We start from the raw sequence: 17,072 nt of genomic DNA on the forward strand, positions 1-17,072 counted from the left end.
TTATTTCCTACCAGTAGGTAGCCTTTGGTGCTGAGATAGGATTGATCATTTGTGGTCTGAAGAGGTCACATATACATTCTTTTTCTTCTTGTTGTTTGTTCTGTCTCATCTCTACCCTTCCCCTTATATTAGAAATGAATAGTAGTAGAAAGTGAGACAAAAAATGAGGTGTTGTATACTAAGGTGATATAAAGAATCCTTCCGTATTTAGCTGGTTGGTCTTGAACGTACGCCCAAGTTCTGTATCTGGTTGGACTCAGCATTGTGGTGATGGGCCACTCTTGCTTATGTTACTTCTATGTAGAAGGAGAGCTCGTTCGCTCCCTCCCTTTCTCCATGCTGTTGCTCTTTCCTAGTAGAGAGGGACAAAGATCTATGGACCACCATACAGCTTGTCTCACGAAGCCAGGGAGGGAGTGGGGGAGATGAATGGTGATGTCACCAAGAGGCTTATTTTCCTAGGGGAAAGTGGCAGTTCCACATTGTGCATTAGATCATGGGAAATGCATCTTTAAAAACTAGAAGTATTCCAGATCAAAAGGAAAGACTGGAAGGATTTTGGAAGCTTTTATTTGACTTTGTAACAAATATTTTGAAATTGGCAAATGATTAAGGAAACTCTACTAATACCAAAATATGTGGAGAATCAAGAATACCTAAACACCAGAAAACCTTTGAGGACAAGCTGTTCTGGAATGAGTTGTCTCCCTTTTATGCCCTGGCTTGTCCTCAGTATGTCTGTCATTGGGTAGCTGGGGCTCTGAGATGAACAATTTAATATTAAACCTCATGAGACAAAGAGTGGTCTACAAATTGGAGGAATAAATAAATAAATAAAATTTTGTTCTGCTTAACTCCATTTTGGGGGGTGGGGGGGAGGTATTACTTGAGAGACACAAGTATTCAGACCACATTGAATCATAGGAATTAAATATCTGGGTTTTTTGGTTTTTTGGTACTATCTGAAACGACAGTTGTTAGAGGTAACTCCATGCATTTCAATTGGAAAAGCTGGCTGAAATAATTAACTGGTAACTCTAAAAAAGCCAAGTGCACATGCAAGTGTAAAACTTGGATATCAGATCTGTGACACTCCCCTAGGGACTATTATGATGCATTAATCAATGAATGGCATGTACTGATCTATAAATCTATTCTTGCCCTCACTGGCAGGGAGAGAATGTGTATTTGATGTGATTAACTGTTTTGAGTACACAGTGTACCATAGAATTGCTTTATGCAAAATAAGGAGTTTATGTTTCGTCGTATAGGAGATGTCACTTGGAAGTAATCATAGCTTAGAAAAGCAGGCCTGTCCTTTTATACAAAACATGTGTGGCTTGATTTCCTGTTTCTGCCAGTTTATTTAATGACACCAGGTCTTAAAATAGACAGAGGCAATGATAGGGAATTGCTTTTGCCTGAAACAATCCCTCCCCAAAATATTTGTTTTTCTAAATGATGAATGAGAATGGCTCAGAACATGGATAGTCTTCCCAAATCTTTACTAATTCTTCCATCATATAAAGGTGTCACTCATGCAGAAATATAAATGCTGCCAGTGTTAGAACAGGAGCAGAGAGAGCTGTGTGGTGAGTCATTAGACTGCCAAGTTTGACAAGGTCACACATCTCCAAATTTCACTCATTGTCAGATTTCCATTCTTGCTGTGGGAATAGCAATAGGCAGCACAGATATTCTTCACTCTAAATGAGTGTCCAAGGGTCAAGAAAATGTTGTGGCAGGGATATTTGTACCTTTCATTTTGGAAATTTCCATTTTGAAGTTAACCCCCAAGCTCTGTCCAAAGACAATTACTGATACACATGTGTACATTCCTAAACTCTTTATGTATTTTGCTTTCAGACCTTTTTACAGCCATGGGTTTGCCCTATTGTAATGAGAAAACAGCCAGCCTGGCAACAAACCTACATATCTACCACGCCAACTTTGTTTTGCTTAGTCCTCCATATTATTTTGATCAATTAACAACAACAAAACAGAAATAAAAACAACTTTCAGTTTTAACATGTTTGTTAAGGGCTTGCTATATCTGCTCAAGTTCCAAAATACCAAGAAAATGCAACTTTTAAGGACTGCACCCTTAACAGATGCATTATTTAGGCAATGTGGACATATTATGGTATCTTACATTGTGGTCCGTTCAGGCTTCACCAGTGCTTTGGAGCTGGATGGCACAGGGGTAGACCTAAGGCCCAGATTTTTCGGTTCAAGTATAGACACGTGGAGTCTATGCAACTGAAACTGCTATTTCACTTTCCAAGTACTCAACTGGCACTCAATACCATCTACATATAATTATAAACGTTGGAAGGGACCTTGAAGATCATTTAGGAGTTGAATCTCCTAGAGCCCTCCCACGTTCTTCCCACAGCTGGAGAAGCACCAACTAGGCTTTAGATGGGGTGGGGAGGACTCTGGGACCCTGTCAGAACCCTCACGCCTCCTTCCCTCAAACCAGCACCTACCTTACCTGGCTATGGGAAGGCAGTGCAAGGGCTGGGGGAATGGTGTCAAATGTTGGTGAGGGCTGCTAAGAAAGTCCTCAAGAGTTGCATATTGGACCACCCTGCTGTAATTGCTTAGACTGTTAGCTCCTTGGGGACAAAAGTAATAAACATGAGGCTTTGAAGACCTGATCTCCCTCTTCTCCTTTTCCTTCCCCTCTCTTTCTCTGGTATGCTTTCTAGTTTGTAAGAGTCTCTGTGTGTTTGTGTGTATATGCATATGTATGAATGAATTGAATTGCTTTAGGAGACAATAAATTATATGAAAAGGAGAATAAAAATATAATAAAAACAAAAACTGATGCCAGCTGCTCTCAGCCCACAGGATAGAGTATGACACAGCTAATCAAATAAATAGGAAATAAATAATAAAACTTGGTAGCTGGAGTTTATGGACTCCATTACAAGTGCCCAGGAGTTCTTAATGTAAAAGCAACTCTTCCCAGCCACAGGCTTATTGTGGGAACTTACAAGGTGACCTTTTGAAAGGTTTTATGAGAATACAATTTAATGGAGCGTTGGCATTAGTGCCAGTCTGGGAATGTCAGCTGGCTGAACTGAGCTCTCTGAAACTTCCGGAAGACTGTCATCGCTCTCTAGAACAGTCTACTGCTAGTTTAGAAAGTGGGTGCACACCCTTTTAAAGCAACTGTGTTTCTCATTTGGTAAACTTTCCTTTGTGTTGAGCACAGCAGGAGTTTGGCTAGTACATGTACAGAAAAGATATACTGCTACACGTTTTATTGTCTGTAATGAACACTATGGACAGAGGGCCAAGCTCCAAACAATCTTAGGGGTGGCATGTTCCAGTTCTGTGAAGCTTGGGGACACCTTCCGCACCAATATTTTCTATGAAGCTTTTGGCACAGTCCCCTCACCATCCTCTTTTACTGTCACTAAGACTAAGGGTCAGCCATAGCTCAGTGGTAGGGCACATGCTTTGCATGCAGAATGTCCCAGGTTGAGTCTGTGGTGTCTCCAGGTAGGGATGGGAAGGACTCCTGCTTGAAGCCTTGGAGAGCCACTGCCAGTCTGTGTGGGTAATACTAGGTTAGATGGACCAGTGGTGTGAGGAAGCTTCCTGCCTCAGACTAGATGCTATTCTAAAGGTGTATCTGAATTCTGTACATGGATTTTTCTAGGTCTTATTAAAAACACCCCAACCCCAAACCAGCAGTTATGCGGTTCTGATCCAGATTGGGACCACTGAAAATTGTTACTTTCAAAGCTGCAGAAGGTGATTTTGAGTGTCTCTGTGTTCTGCCACCGCTGCTCCTCATTCCCAGCAGCAACTGTAACTGCTTCACTCTGCCTAATGGTAGGGCTGGCCCTGTATGTCTTCTTTTGGTAAATTAAGCAATTTAAAAAGAGATGTGGAGAAACTCAATCATGGGATTCAAACACATAGTTAAAGTCATTGAACTAAATGCCTATTCTTCTTCCCCTTTTTACTTTCTATCCTCTTAGAGGTGTGCAATAATTCTTTGTGTGCTGCTATTCTGTCCATTTAATCGAAAAGACTTCAATTATTTTTGTTGGTTGTTTATTCACTTCGTCACTCACATTTATGTTCTTTACCCCATTTTTAAAAATGCAATTTGGTGGTGGCAGCAGAACAGGTTTATGTGACTGTTCCTTGTGGCTGCATATTCTTTTCAAGATCAACTGCATGTTGCATTACTCTAGGGTCATCCTGTTGAAAAAGGTGCCCATCACACAAAAAAGTTGCAAGCAGCTGCAGGGGCCGTGTCCCTCCCCCTCAGAATGTGCTGGAATGATGTGACGTAAAGGATGCATTGGACAATGGCTGTTAAACTCAATTGAATGGCATCAAAGTTTGCCTCAAAATAGCACAATCTGGTTTACATTGCTAAACAAACCAAAATTCTATCCACTCACAGGCTGCTCTTTATCAGCATAACAGTTGTGGTTTATAAATTGCAGATTAGGTATTCCTTTAGAAATAGCATATCAAATGTGAATTATTAAAACAACACGGTATCTGTTAGCTATGAAAATGTAACCTCCCCTCTTCAAAGAAAATCAAGGAAAGACACTTCTGTGGATGACATAACCAGCAGGATTAGACAATCCTTTTCTGAAATGACAGGCACACAAAACATGGGCCTTCAGGTGAGGATAGCAAGTAAAACCACTTTCATAAGCTGCTTACACATGTGTACACACAAAAGCACACCACCACTACCAGAACCCTTGTAATTGCTCCATACAGCGAAGTGAGGGAGTCTAGTCCAGTGTTTCCCAACCTTGGGCCTCCAGCTGTTTTTGGACTACAACTCCCATCATCCCTAGCTAGCAAGACCAGTGGTCAGGGATGATGGGAATTGTAGTTCAAAAACAGCTGGAGGCCCAAGGTTGGGAAACACTGGTCTAGTCCATAGTAACACTGATGTCTGCATTCACGTATTTGGCCCAAAAGGAAGTCTTGTCTCTATTGCAAGAAACATTATGTATGAAAACAACTTGTGGATGAACCAGTCCTATGAGATGCTGTGCTACGGAATTAGGTAGTATTATGCAATTGAAATACTGTTTTAAAAGCACCATGTTTAGTGGTTTACATATTTTATTAAATATAGGATACAGAGAAAAATCACAAAAGATGCAGTAGGTGGGAAATTATTTCTTTTCATTTCCCCCTGCTTCTTGCTGCCTTTATCTGGCCTCTTCCTGCTCCCCCCACTGCTACCACCAATCACAAACAACAACAAATTCTGCTACTGTTGATGCGACTTCAGCTTCTATGTATTGTTCTTGTTTACAACAGTGTTTGAGGAGGTTTTCTTCTTCTTTTTCCTTCTTCTTCCCTATTGTTTTACCGAAAACACAAAAAGCAAGAATAATCAGCTTTTCTTTTTATGAATATTTCGTTGCAACATTTCAATTTTAGCATATAAGTAAAAGCAAACAAGATAACTATTTCTATTGCGTCCAGCGCTGACTCTTTTAAAAAATAAAATAGAGTGGGTTTGCTTTGCAACCTTTCATTTGCTCTGTCACTACAAAAAGCAGCCTCAATTTTAACACAGTGTTTGCATATTCTGCTTCTGAAAAAGAGAGAGAGGTGTATTTGTTTATTTAATTCTGCAGAATTATAATCACCCTCTCATCCTGCTTATTCTCAATCTAATTAAACAAGGGTTAGATGCTAATTATTTGCTGCTAGTTGTCTAGTATTGGGTACACAGCATCCTCTTGTTTCAAAACTCATCTTACAAATTTTCTACTATCAGAAATATTTTGATGGTGAACTTCAAAGAGCAGAGTACACAGCAGAAAGCACATCAGTTGAACTTCAAAGAGAAATTCTAACTTTAAAGAGAGCTTCATGTCCAGCACACAGAAAAATAAAAACTGCCCAAGCTCTTCCCTTGCAAAGCTAGGGCATAATATAGTAAGGTAGAGCTTTTCAACCTTTTGGGGTCCACAGTTCCCTTGACAAACTATATTCTTTCTGCAGCACCCCTGTGGGGCTCAGGAGCCCTGTTATGTCACCCATTGCCTGCAGAGCCAGCAGCCACTCACCCCTTTTTGAACATCCTCCCTTGTGGAGTGTTCCCTCAGCCTCCTCTCTGCTCCATGCTCCTTGGGAGTCCTTTGGGCAACTGCAACTACTGCTCCTGGTGTCTGAGCTGCCCCCCACCCCAAATAAAGGTGCCTTCTCACACTGCCCCACAGGGGCTTGGGAAGCACCCCCTGGTCAACCCCAGAGGCACCATTCACCTGGGGAGCTTGTAGCCAGAGCTGCTGCAATAAACAGCTGTGCAAGGGAGGGAGAGACATGAGAGGGCATCAGAGGAAGGTAGGGAAGGAATGAGGGACAGAGGCCAGTGTTGCCTACGGCACCCCTGACCATCATTCAAGGCACCCCAGGGTGCCACAGCACACTGGTTGAAAAACACTGTAGTAGGGCATTTTGGAAGTGCAACAGCAGAGATGGTTCGGTTTGCAATCTAAGAGTTAATTCTGTTCTCAGTGTTAGTCAAGTACCCAAGAGGGTGTGTATGGAGAGGTTGCTTAATAACCAGTCAGAGTGGCATCAACTTGACCGAGGTTGCATGTCTTTTGATTTGCTGTGTTCTTAGGGAGTTTTCCCATATATGTGGTTGAATGTCTTCCTGCTATGCACTGATATTGTAAGGCCAAATAAACATTTAATACTCTCAACACTCTTTACTAACAAGTAGTGAAGGACATAGGTTTTTCTCTTTGCAGTTGTTTTCCAGAGGATTGCTTCATTGGTTACATTTGCCTACATATTAGTTCCTATAATATTTAGAAGTCATCTAAGTGTTTGCCTCCCCGACCAGAAGCCAGCTTTTATGTGGCTTCCAAATCTTATAAAAACATTTACATATCCTTGCATAATTTATGAAGTGGCTGAGTCGAAAATAGTTTGAGGACTGCTACTGTTTTCATTCCAGTTTTTCAAAATTGATTTCTTTGAAATACCAGATTCTACCTTTTCATAAAGTTGAGGAGGGAAAACTGCAGAAATTGGATGTACATGTATATCAGCCATGTTGCATGTTTCCTCATGGTGCATGCAGAGAGTTGGGAAAGCATAAGTTCCTAACAGACATCTTCTGCACCTGTTTCATCTGCCTACATAAGACTAGGAGCCAGGCACAATATCAAATAACATTCCTTTTATTGTTTTTCAGTCAATGCACCATCTTGAAAAAAGCCGGGTCCCTATCGCTTTCTCCCTAGGTACAGTTTTAATGGCAGTCTGTGGCTGTTGGATGAGAGAAGCCATGCTTTTGTCTCTTCCAGTATTGAAATTTTGGATGTGCCCTTTGCACTGTAAGGCAGACACAAAATGTGGCTGGGTCATAGAACTGTAGAGTTGGAAGGGACCCAAGGATCATCTAGCCCAACCCCTTGCAATGCAGGATTGTGCAGCTGTCTCATAAGGGGATCGAACCTGCAACCTTGGTGTTATCAGCACCACACTCTAACTATCTGAGCTATCCGGGCTGACCACCACTGTACCATTTCTGTTTGTGTTACGTCACTAGATTATTTCCAGTAGTTGAACTATAGACAGCATGGAACTTTCACATTTGTCTGTAGTAAATAATGCTCCAATTATTCTACAGGGACACTGTACTGCAGTGCGTACATTGATGTGAGGTTGAATTTGTTTGCTTGCAACAAATATGTGATGACTAATTGGGATGCCAGGAGGCAAAAAGGGAGGAAAAAAACAACACAAAACTTGACACCTAAATGTCATACAGCTTTTACATTAGCAAATTGAGTCTCTGTTCTTTCCGACTGGAGCTTAAGATCCTGAGAAGATTTATAAATAAAGCCCTGACAGTGCTCTTGCTTCAACAAACAAGTATGTGTGGCAAACTGTTTTGTTTCATTTTTTAATATAGGTAATTCAGAAAAGAACTGTGAGCAGGAGGGAGTGGGGAACCTTATAAGAACTGTCAGTTCACACGTTTGTGAATGTGCGATGCTGTACAAGCAGAACATGACTCAGTATTTAACATTTAATGTGTGACAGGCATATTGTTTAAAACTGAGGAAGAGATGCTGAGTAGGTTGCTGTTCTTTGTAGCACATCTTTTGCTGAGTATATTTTCCACTTATGTAAGCCAGTACGCTGACACTACTGGCACTAATAGTGTTGACCTTTGGGGGAGGTGGAGGGGCTGCATAATGCCAGGAACCCTTTGTATACTGCTCAATAGGGGTGGCTCAGTCTGTATGCAAAATGAGGTGGTGATCAAGACAGTGAAACTTTGTGACCTGTGTGCTCACCAGGAATGAAAGGTTACTTGCCCCAAACCACATCGTTCATACCATGTAGCAACCATTCTAGGTAGCACAAGCCAAACCCTAGTAGCTTATGGGAACGGTACTGATTTCCTTTAACTTTGTACATATTTGTTTCTGTCTCTCTCTGCCCTGCCCCCAATTTACATGGTTGTGTCTGTTTTCTAGCATTTCCACTCATCCTTTCATGAACAACGCCCCCACCCCCACCCCACCCCCTGCTCATTCATATCCTGAGAGATACTTTAAGATTCACTAGTTCGTTAGTTCCTAGAGTAAAATCCTATGGGTGCATATTATGGCTGCAACTGTTACCTGATTCATCAGTTAGCCCAGCCTTTCCCAAGTTGGTGCCTTCCAGCTGTTTAGACTACAACTCCCATCAGCTCTAGTTAGTACATCTGTGCTGGCTGAGGCTAATGGGAGTTGTAGTCCTAAACATCTGGAGAATACCAGGTTGGGGAAGGCTGAATTAACATTTTAACTGATTCAGAAGTCCCAAATTAAGTAGGTAGAAAAAAAAATTATAATGGTTAATTGTAATGCAAGAACCTGGAGGAAGAGTGCGTAAGTAGAGCTATTTCATGGGGTTTTTTTGCGGTGTGTGTGTGAGAGAGATATTCTTCTAAAATGGTGCCTGCTATAACATGTGCTTGCATGCTTTTGAAAACAAGTCACCCATGTTCAAATTCTCTGAGTAGCAAGAACCCAGGGGGGCAGCATGTATTCAGGTTCATTTTCCCTTGAATGAGTTTACTGGAGGCTTAACTGGTGGTTTCATAATGGTTGTTGCATGTTTACAAAATTATGGTTTGAGCATTTTGCTTGCTCAGTGCTGGAAACAAAACTAATAAGCAAGCCAAGGCTCAGGGCAGTTAAATCAGTGTGTCGTTGTCAAGCCAAAAGGCACACCTATGAGCAGAACCAAGATCCAAAATTTAGACTGTAGCTCATGAGATTTACTCCAGCAGAAGGAAATAAGGGTCATCACCTGTCAAAGGCAGATTCACAAGAAAAGGGTAAATGAAGGGGAGGGTGGTGCCAAGAGGTACCAAGGCAGATAGAATGGCCAGAGCTTGGTGAAAGCAAGAAACTAGAAACAGGAGTGATCAGCAATTGAAGAGAGGTGGGCATTTTAGTGGGAGACTCACAAAGGTTGCCTGGATAGAAAAACCTGAACAGACAACTTCCTACTGATTAACCTGCAGCATTTTTACTTGGAGCAACTAGTCCTTGCCAGGATTGCTGCATGCCAGCCAGCACTCAGTGGGTTGCCATAGTCAGCTTGCAGTGAGAAAAAGCTGCCTTTAAATCTCCCCCCGCCTTCCGATAGCACAGCTCTCCTCTAATCTCAAGATGTCTATAAGCTGTTATAGAATCTGAATCAGTTTGTTTGACTGGAAGGTCTGTCCCTTTACCACTCGCTTCCCCAGAGAAGCCCAAGGGCTGAGCAACTGTTATGTTGGAGATTTCTTGTTCAAGCCCTGGACCTCTGGCAACAACCCATAGATTCCACAGTGAAGAAGTGTGTATATTGTATTGATGCTGAATCAGTATTCTGAAGAAGGGGCATGTTTTTAAATGAAGGCATTTCATGTCCTGTACAAGTTTGAAAATGAAGAATAACCACACTAAGATCTAAAGAGTCATAAATATTTTATTTTTGAAGATATGGCCCAACCCTAGTTGTTCCTTTCTCCTGTGCAGCAGAGTTCTTTGCAAGAACTGAGAACTCTGGAGTCCCTTGCTCATGCATAGATATACAATTTGCTCTATATCATAGGCTGCTGCACAGCAGCCTGCATCCCTGCAGTCCTCTGTTTAGAGACCACTGGAGGCAAGTTGCAATTCGAGGAAAGGAAACTTCAGTTTGCAAGTCCCCTTGAGACTGAAGCACAGCTGATAACACAATGCTCATAACAGACATACTGGGGCCCTAAGCCATGTCAATTTTAATAGGTCCCATAGTATTACCTCCAAAATGTGTATGATTCTAATGGAAAGGACAGTAAAAAAGTAGTTTTATATTTGCATATATACATAGGTGAGGATGCAACTAAAAACCTAACTAAAACATATTTCTTGCAATAAACCTATTTATTTTTTAACCAGTTACATAAAACTTCAAATTTAGCGGTTGGTTTTTTTTTAAAAAAAGAGGACTGTCATAATCTGGGGCCTTAAACTGTAGCTTACTTTGTTTGTGCATAAGTCCAGTGCCAAATATACTTACCTCCAAAGTAATTTCATTACTATTTTTCTTCTTCTTCTAGACACTACCCAAAGCAGTCCTTTACTACAGTGGCAGACACACCCGAAAACCTTCGATTGAAGCAACAAAGTGAATTGCAAAGTCAGGTAAGCTGTGCATTCTTTTGCCTATGTGATGAACATTGTTCTTAGCAATTGGGATCCATTATTCTAAAATAAAGGCGCAATAGTGTGAGCACCAAGGGTTAGTTCAAACAACCCACATTGCTGTAGAATTTGGAGTATGGCGAAACATTAATATTTGGCTTTCTTGAAGTCCTAAAATGATCAAACTGCCTTTGGCCTAATGAAAAGTGCTGCCCTGATCGGGAGAATCATGGTCTGCCTAAATCTGTGATAATTTAGTTCACATGCTACATTGTTTCCCGTGAATGTGTGGCCAAAGTGGGCACTTGCTACACTTCATTAAAACAGCCTGCCTCTTGCCTTGATACAAGTTACTCATGCTCAAGAGTGCAAGTAACTTGCACCAAGTGAAGAGGGGAAGGCCTTCTGTTCACTCTAATTCAGCCTTCCCCAACTTGGGGCCCTCCAGTTGTTTGGAAATGCAACTCCTGTCAGTTGCAGCCAGTGGCGTAGCGTGGGGGGTGCTGGGGGGGCCGGCCGCACCGGGCGCAAGATCTGGGGGTTAGGGTTAGGGGGCGCAAATCCACGGGTAAGAGGCGCAAATCCACGGGTTAGGGGGCGCAAATTACTTGCCTTGCCCCGGGTGCTGACAACCCACGCTACGCCACTGGTTGCAGCCAGCACTGTGGAGAACAACAGCTGGGCAAAGGTTGTGTTAATCGCAAAGAGTAAGGTTACCATAAATTCCATCATAGAGCTTCAGTATGCTGATGACAACGTAGTGTGAGCACGCTCAGAGGATGACCTCCAAACCATCCTAAATATCTTTGCAGAAGCTTACGAACAGCTTGGCCTTTCACTCAACATCCAAAAAACCAAAGTGCTGCACCAACAAGTACAAAATAACTCCTCTGCAGCGCCACAAATCCAATTCAATGGTGTAACGCTGGAAAATGTCGATCACTTCTCCTACCTAGGCAGTTATCTTTCCACAAGGGCCAACACTGATGCTGAAATCCAGCATCGCCTGAGCTCTCTGAGTGCGGCTTTCTCCCGATTGAAGTGCAGAGTGTTTGAGGACTGGGACATTCACAGGGAAACCATAATGCTTGTTTACAAAGCTATTGTACTACCAACCTTACTGTATGCTTGTGAAACATGGACCACTTATAAACGCCATCTCCAACTCCTCGAAAGATTCCATCAATGGTGTCTCTGAAAAATTTTACACATCACTTGGGAAGACAGGCGAACTAATATCAGTGTGCTGGCAGAAGCAAAGATCACCAGTGTTGAAGCAATGATTCTTCAACATCAACTTCGTTGGACTGGTCATGTTGTGCGGATGCTTGATGATCGTCTTCCAAAGCAACTACTCTATTCCGAACTTAAAAATGGAAAGCATAATGCTGGTGGTCAACAAAAGAGGTTTAAAGACTGTCTCAATGCAAATCTAAAAAAATGTAGTATAAACACTGACAACTGGGAAACACTAGCCTGTGAGCGCTCCAGTTGGAGAACAGCCTTTACCAAAGGTGTCATGGGCTTTGAAGACACTCGAACTCAGGATGCAAGGGAGAAATGTGCTAAGAGGAAGGCACGCTTGGCAAATCCACACTGTGATCAACTCCCGGCCGGAAACCAATGTCCCCACAGTGGAAGGACGTGTGGATCCAGAATTGGCCTCCACAGTCACTTACGGACTCATTGTTAAAACCGTGTTTATGGAAGACAATCTTACACGGCTATGAGTGATCGCCAAAGAAGAATTCTTAATGGCTCCCAACTGCTGCTTGCCTGCATATTTGTATGCATATATAAAAGAATGCACCAGTGAGATTGGGGAGCAGAACTATGCTGAGCCCCCAGAAATCCGCATGTGCCTGCAGTGGACTAAATTGCACCACATGTATGCATCTAAGAATTCATATTCTCCTGACTTCATAAATAATAGCAAATGAAGTATTTACTTGTTTATTCAATTATTTCACCTATAGTGTCAGTTACAGTTTAATTTTTAATGATTTGTTGTACTAGGCTCATAAATAATTTACTGCATTTTATGCATCATGCAGAAAGTGCTTCATTGCCTAACACAATCTAAATTTCACATCTGCATTACTCTTTGATCAAGTCCTGTAAATCTCCAAGTACAGCCTGAGTTGCTTATTCCTTTGATTAGGATGCAACTCGTCATTAATACTAGTTGCATCCTAGTGAAAGGTTTTGTTTTGTTTTGTAAGGAATTCGAGCAAAGCAGAGGAAAAGATGGCACACAGATGTTCGAGGACTTTCATATGTTCACTAAAGGCAGCGAAATAAGTTTATGTGCAGTAATCTACCTAAATCATCTTTTGTAGGGTCCCTTTTTAGCCTTGCAGAGAATATTATCTTAATGAGGCACAGGATGGTATTCAGCTAAGTTTTACTCAGAGTAGGGACAGTGGAAAAAAAGAGAAACAATTAATAAGTTTGGTCAATTACAGATGATGAATTAGTGGTTGTTTAGTGGAGGAGTTTGAGGGGGGAACTCAGAGTGCTCTCTCAGTGTACGTAGGACCAAGAGACATGGATGATGAGGGAACTGCTGCAGTGACCTGCAATTCCTGTGTCATGTCATCTTCCTGCCTGAGAACGTACAGAGCTATACCTGCAGCAAAACTGCTTCACTGGAGGTTTTTAAACAGAGGGTGGATGGTCATCTGTCATGGATACTTCACTGAGATTCCGGCATTACAGGGGGTTGGACTAGACAACCCTCTGAACCCCCTTCCAAACCTACAATTAATTAAAAAAATACCAGCATTTAATCTGCACTAGTGGTGTTGTCAATGTTAGTCAAAATATTCAGGTGTTATGTGCAATTGTAACTATATTTGAAAAGGGTGAGGTATGAACCAAGGTGGTGTTACTGCAACAAAAAACGGTAAAGGTATGAAGTGCTCCAAATATCTTAAGTGGCAGGAACAAAATGGCACAACTGAATCGAACATTGTCCTAGAAAATTATATGAAGGATGACTGCCCTTTCCCGACAGTTCTCAGTGTGTGTAAGGGGGTGTGAGTCTGTACTAGCCAGCCCCTGATATAGATGCACAACATTCCTTTGACCACACACCCGTCATTCACACGTTCAGATGAATCTACAAAAGGGGGCTCTTATGCGTGTGTAGCCCTATGCAATCAAGAACTCTATTCAGTTTGTCCAACCTGAGTTCAGTGAGGCTTATTTCCATGTAAGTGTGCAGTTCTAACATTTGTCAGGTTCAGTAGCTAGCTTTCTAATTAAATTCTTCTTTCCTGCTTGAGGGAGGAAAGTTTGTCTTATCTTGGTTCAATAAGTGATGTTCTCATAACGCAGGAAGCTTCCTTATTGTTCCATCTAGTTCAGTGTTGTCTACACTGAATGGCAGCAGCTACCCAGGATTTCAGACCGGGGTCTCTCCCATTCCTACCTGGAGATGCCAGGGATTAAACATGGGCCCCCTTCCATTCAAGCAAATGCTCTACCACTGAGCTATGGCCCTCCTCTCTATTAAACAATTTTTGCCCCTCTACCCTCTCTGAAGGTTGTGTGTCTGTCAAACTTTTGCTTTGTTGTTTCTCATTTAGGTTCTGACTTCCTCTAGGCTTTAAAAATATGTAGCTACTAAAGAAGTTCATATTTTTATAACTTGAAATTCGGTATGACCGTCCCAGCTGATTTAAATTTTTTTTTTTAAGTCAGGACACCTGAAGGTCATTAATATTAAATGACAAACATTGATTTCTGGTGAGACTTCCTAATTTTGTAGTGCTTAATGGGCCTGAAGCATGGCTCAAAACAACAAAGGAGCATGTCAGGTAAATATATTCTATGCTGCAGTGTGAAGCTTAATAGGAACTGATTGTGAAATGCTTGATTTGAAAAGCTATTGATTTTTTGTTCTGTCGTGTTTAGTTCATTTTGAAATGATGAACATTTATTGCAGATGTTTAGCTCTAGTAGAGTTTTTAGTATCCTGACCAGCACTGTCTGAATACACAAACAACTTCCTGTATATTTTGAGAGACTGAAGTAACTCGTTTTTAAAAAATCCACCTACAAGATGCATAATTTGGTTTACCTGAACGTTTAAAACATGAAAATAAAACTAACTAAGCTTGATACGGGGAAAGTATGCAACTGTCTACTAGAGGGCAAATTTTAAAACTATCTCAGAAACAAAATGATTCTTCCCTATATTTTCAGGGAAACCCCGTAACACTTCAAAACCAGTCCCTTTGCTGGGTAATTCAGATAGAAATAGGATTGGGTTCCTTCCTTTCCGATGCTAATCCAATGTGGAAACAGAAGAAGTGTGATTTATGCTTCCTGTATTCCATTCATGCATACCATTAATCTCAGCCCTTTATTATACTTCAGATTAAAGCCATGTGTTGTGGAATAGAAGGCTGTTCTTCCACCCGATGCAATGGAAGTGTATTTCAAGCTAATGTGCAATAGCCCATCCTAATTTATCCAATTTTGTAGAATATTCTGACATTAATTCACCTAGTTCAGACATAGCAGGGAACTCTGGCTTAATTCAAGCCAGGATATTTGACCTGAACCTGCATGCAGTGGGAGGAGGGAAGTGGTGAGGGAGGAGCATGTGGCTGTGGCTTGTGTCACTTGCCTGAAGCTGACGATGAATGCCCAAATGCGGCCAGTGCCACAGTGAGGTAAAGTGTTTCCTCTCTGTGCAAAGAGTATTTATTTAGGACATGTTTTTACCCTGCCTATCTTCAACCATGGAACTCATAGTGACATTCATGTTCTTCCCATCCCAGGCACTGATAAGACACAGAGCAGCTTAGCTTTATTCAAGACTCCCTTAAAAAATGTCCACTGTCTTCGTCTTTCACTTCTAGGCAATTTGAACAGAAGGTTTGCAGGTGGACAATGTCAGACACTGCCATTAGCTTGCTCAGGCTATTTTAGATGAAGACATATGTACTGACCTCGTGTTTGCGGCGATGTGCTGCTATCTTTTAAGTTATCTGAATCAGACACGATGCTTGAGTGTTTCACATGTGACAATAAGAATTGTTGCTTAGAAAGAACATTTGATGTAAACTTTACTCTTTCTTGCTTTCTCAGTTGCATGAACACTATTCAGAAATCACAGTACTTCATGTCTATAACACAAAGTTGTTAAATACCAAACTAGAGAGTGTTTTCTGCTTCAATCTCACAACTATAACAAAGGTCCATCTTCTGCCTTGTCACTGGTTCCATGTTCCCACTTTTTTTCTTTTTTAATGGCTGTATTTGCATTTTACATTTTATTTTTTTAAAAAATGGATTCATAGCAGTTTCAATGTCATTTGGTACTGGTACTCTTGACCAAGAGCAAACTGAGAGCAGATGGTTGACAGAGAGTGATGCCACCTGGTCTGTCACTGGTGCCAGATATGCTATCTCCTGTCCATGGACGTTTGTGACGAGAGAGGGAGACCAGATAAAAGGCAAACTGTTTGTAAATAGGCTATCCAAAATAACAATGGAATGCAGGAGAAAGTATGAAAATCCCAGTTTGCCTATGCCTTATATTGTCATTCTGTTTCTTTCCTTCCAGGTATAGCTTATGGAAGTTTGTGTTCTTAATTCCTGAATCCTTAATGCACACCATTTCCTTTCCTTTAATAAACTAGTGTGTGTGTATGCACGCACATGCGCTCCTAGGCAATGATGAAGTGAAGATACATGCATGCATACATTAGGTGTCTCTAGTAGTATAGTTCATTGAAACGCTTCTTCTTTTTTGAATAAAATGCTTTATCCACCATTCCCCTTCATTTTATATTCAGCTGCATGAGCAGGGGTTACCTTATTTCTTTCCCATAACAAAACAATATAACGCAGTACAAGGTTACAACTAAACTACAGCAAAACCGATACCTTCATCTTTATTTCTTTTTTCGCTCAAACTAAAGATGCTCAGTTTGCTCCAGTTTGGCATTGTGGGCTGCCTTTGGCTGCAATCCTAAGCGTACTCTCTAATGAGTAAATAAACATGCTTAGGGTTGCCCTGTCAATCTGATGGGCCAATGGCTGTGGTTTGAAGAAAACAGCCTGCCAAGCCAAATTGGACTCTCTGGCAGGCTAATATTAGCCCACAGGCTGGAGGTTCCCCAGCCTGCCTTAAGCCATAGTTAATATTAACCACCGTTCCAGATACATCACAATAAACAATGGTTAACAGACAACATAAATGAAAGCTTCCAGTGTCTTCCTTGTAGATGTGCAGTAGCAGGAGAAGGGGATGTTCAAGGCTTGTATGTGTAACACTAAATGACTGTATGGGTTCAAAGCCTTGAGTTATATAAACATCTTATATGCTTACCTTTTGGTATTTTGGAAATGGGCAAGGTA

General features: G+C 41.4%; 1 protein-coding gene across 3 annotated transcripts in view; it reads left to right on the forward strand.

Annotated features, from left to right (window-relative positions):
- The window catches only part of NEBL (nebulette), a 186,787-nt gene that overhangs the window by 83,697 nt on the left and 86,018 nt on the right, over positions 1-17,072 (forward strand). For all 3 annotated transcript variants that reach the window (XM_079948298.1, XM_079948290.1, XM_079948297.1), the window contains exon 3: positions 10,613-10,697. In XM_079948298.1, the coding sequence (XP_079804424.1) occupies positions 10,613-10,697 (85 nt within the window). The remainder of the gene's footprint in view (positions 1-10,612; positions 10,698-17,072) is intronic.

Source organism: Podarcis cretensis (assembly GCF_951804945.1).
Source record: "Podarcis cretensis genome assembly, chromosome: 12".
Classification (NCBI taxonomy): domain Eukaryota; kingdom Metazoa; phylum Chordata; class Lepidosauria; order Squamata; family Lacertidae; genus Podarcis; species Podarcis cretensis.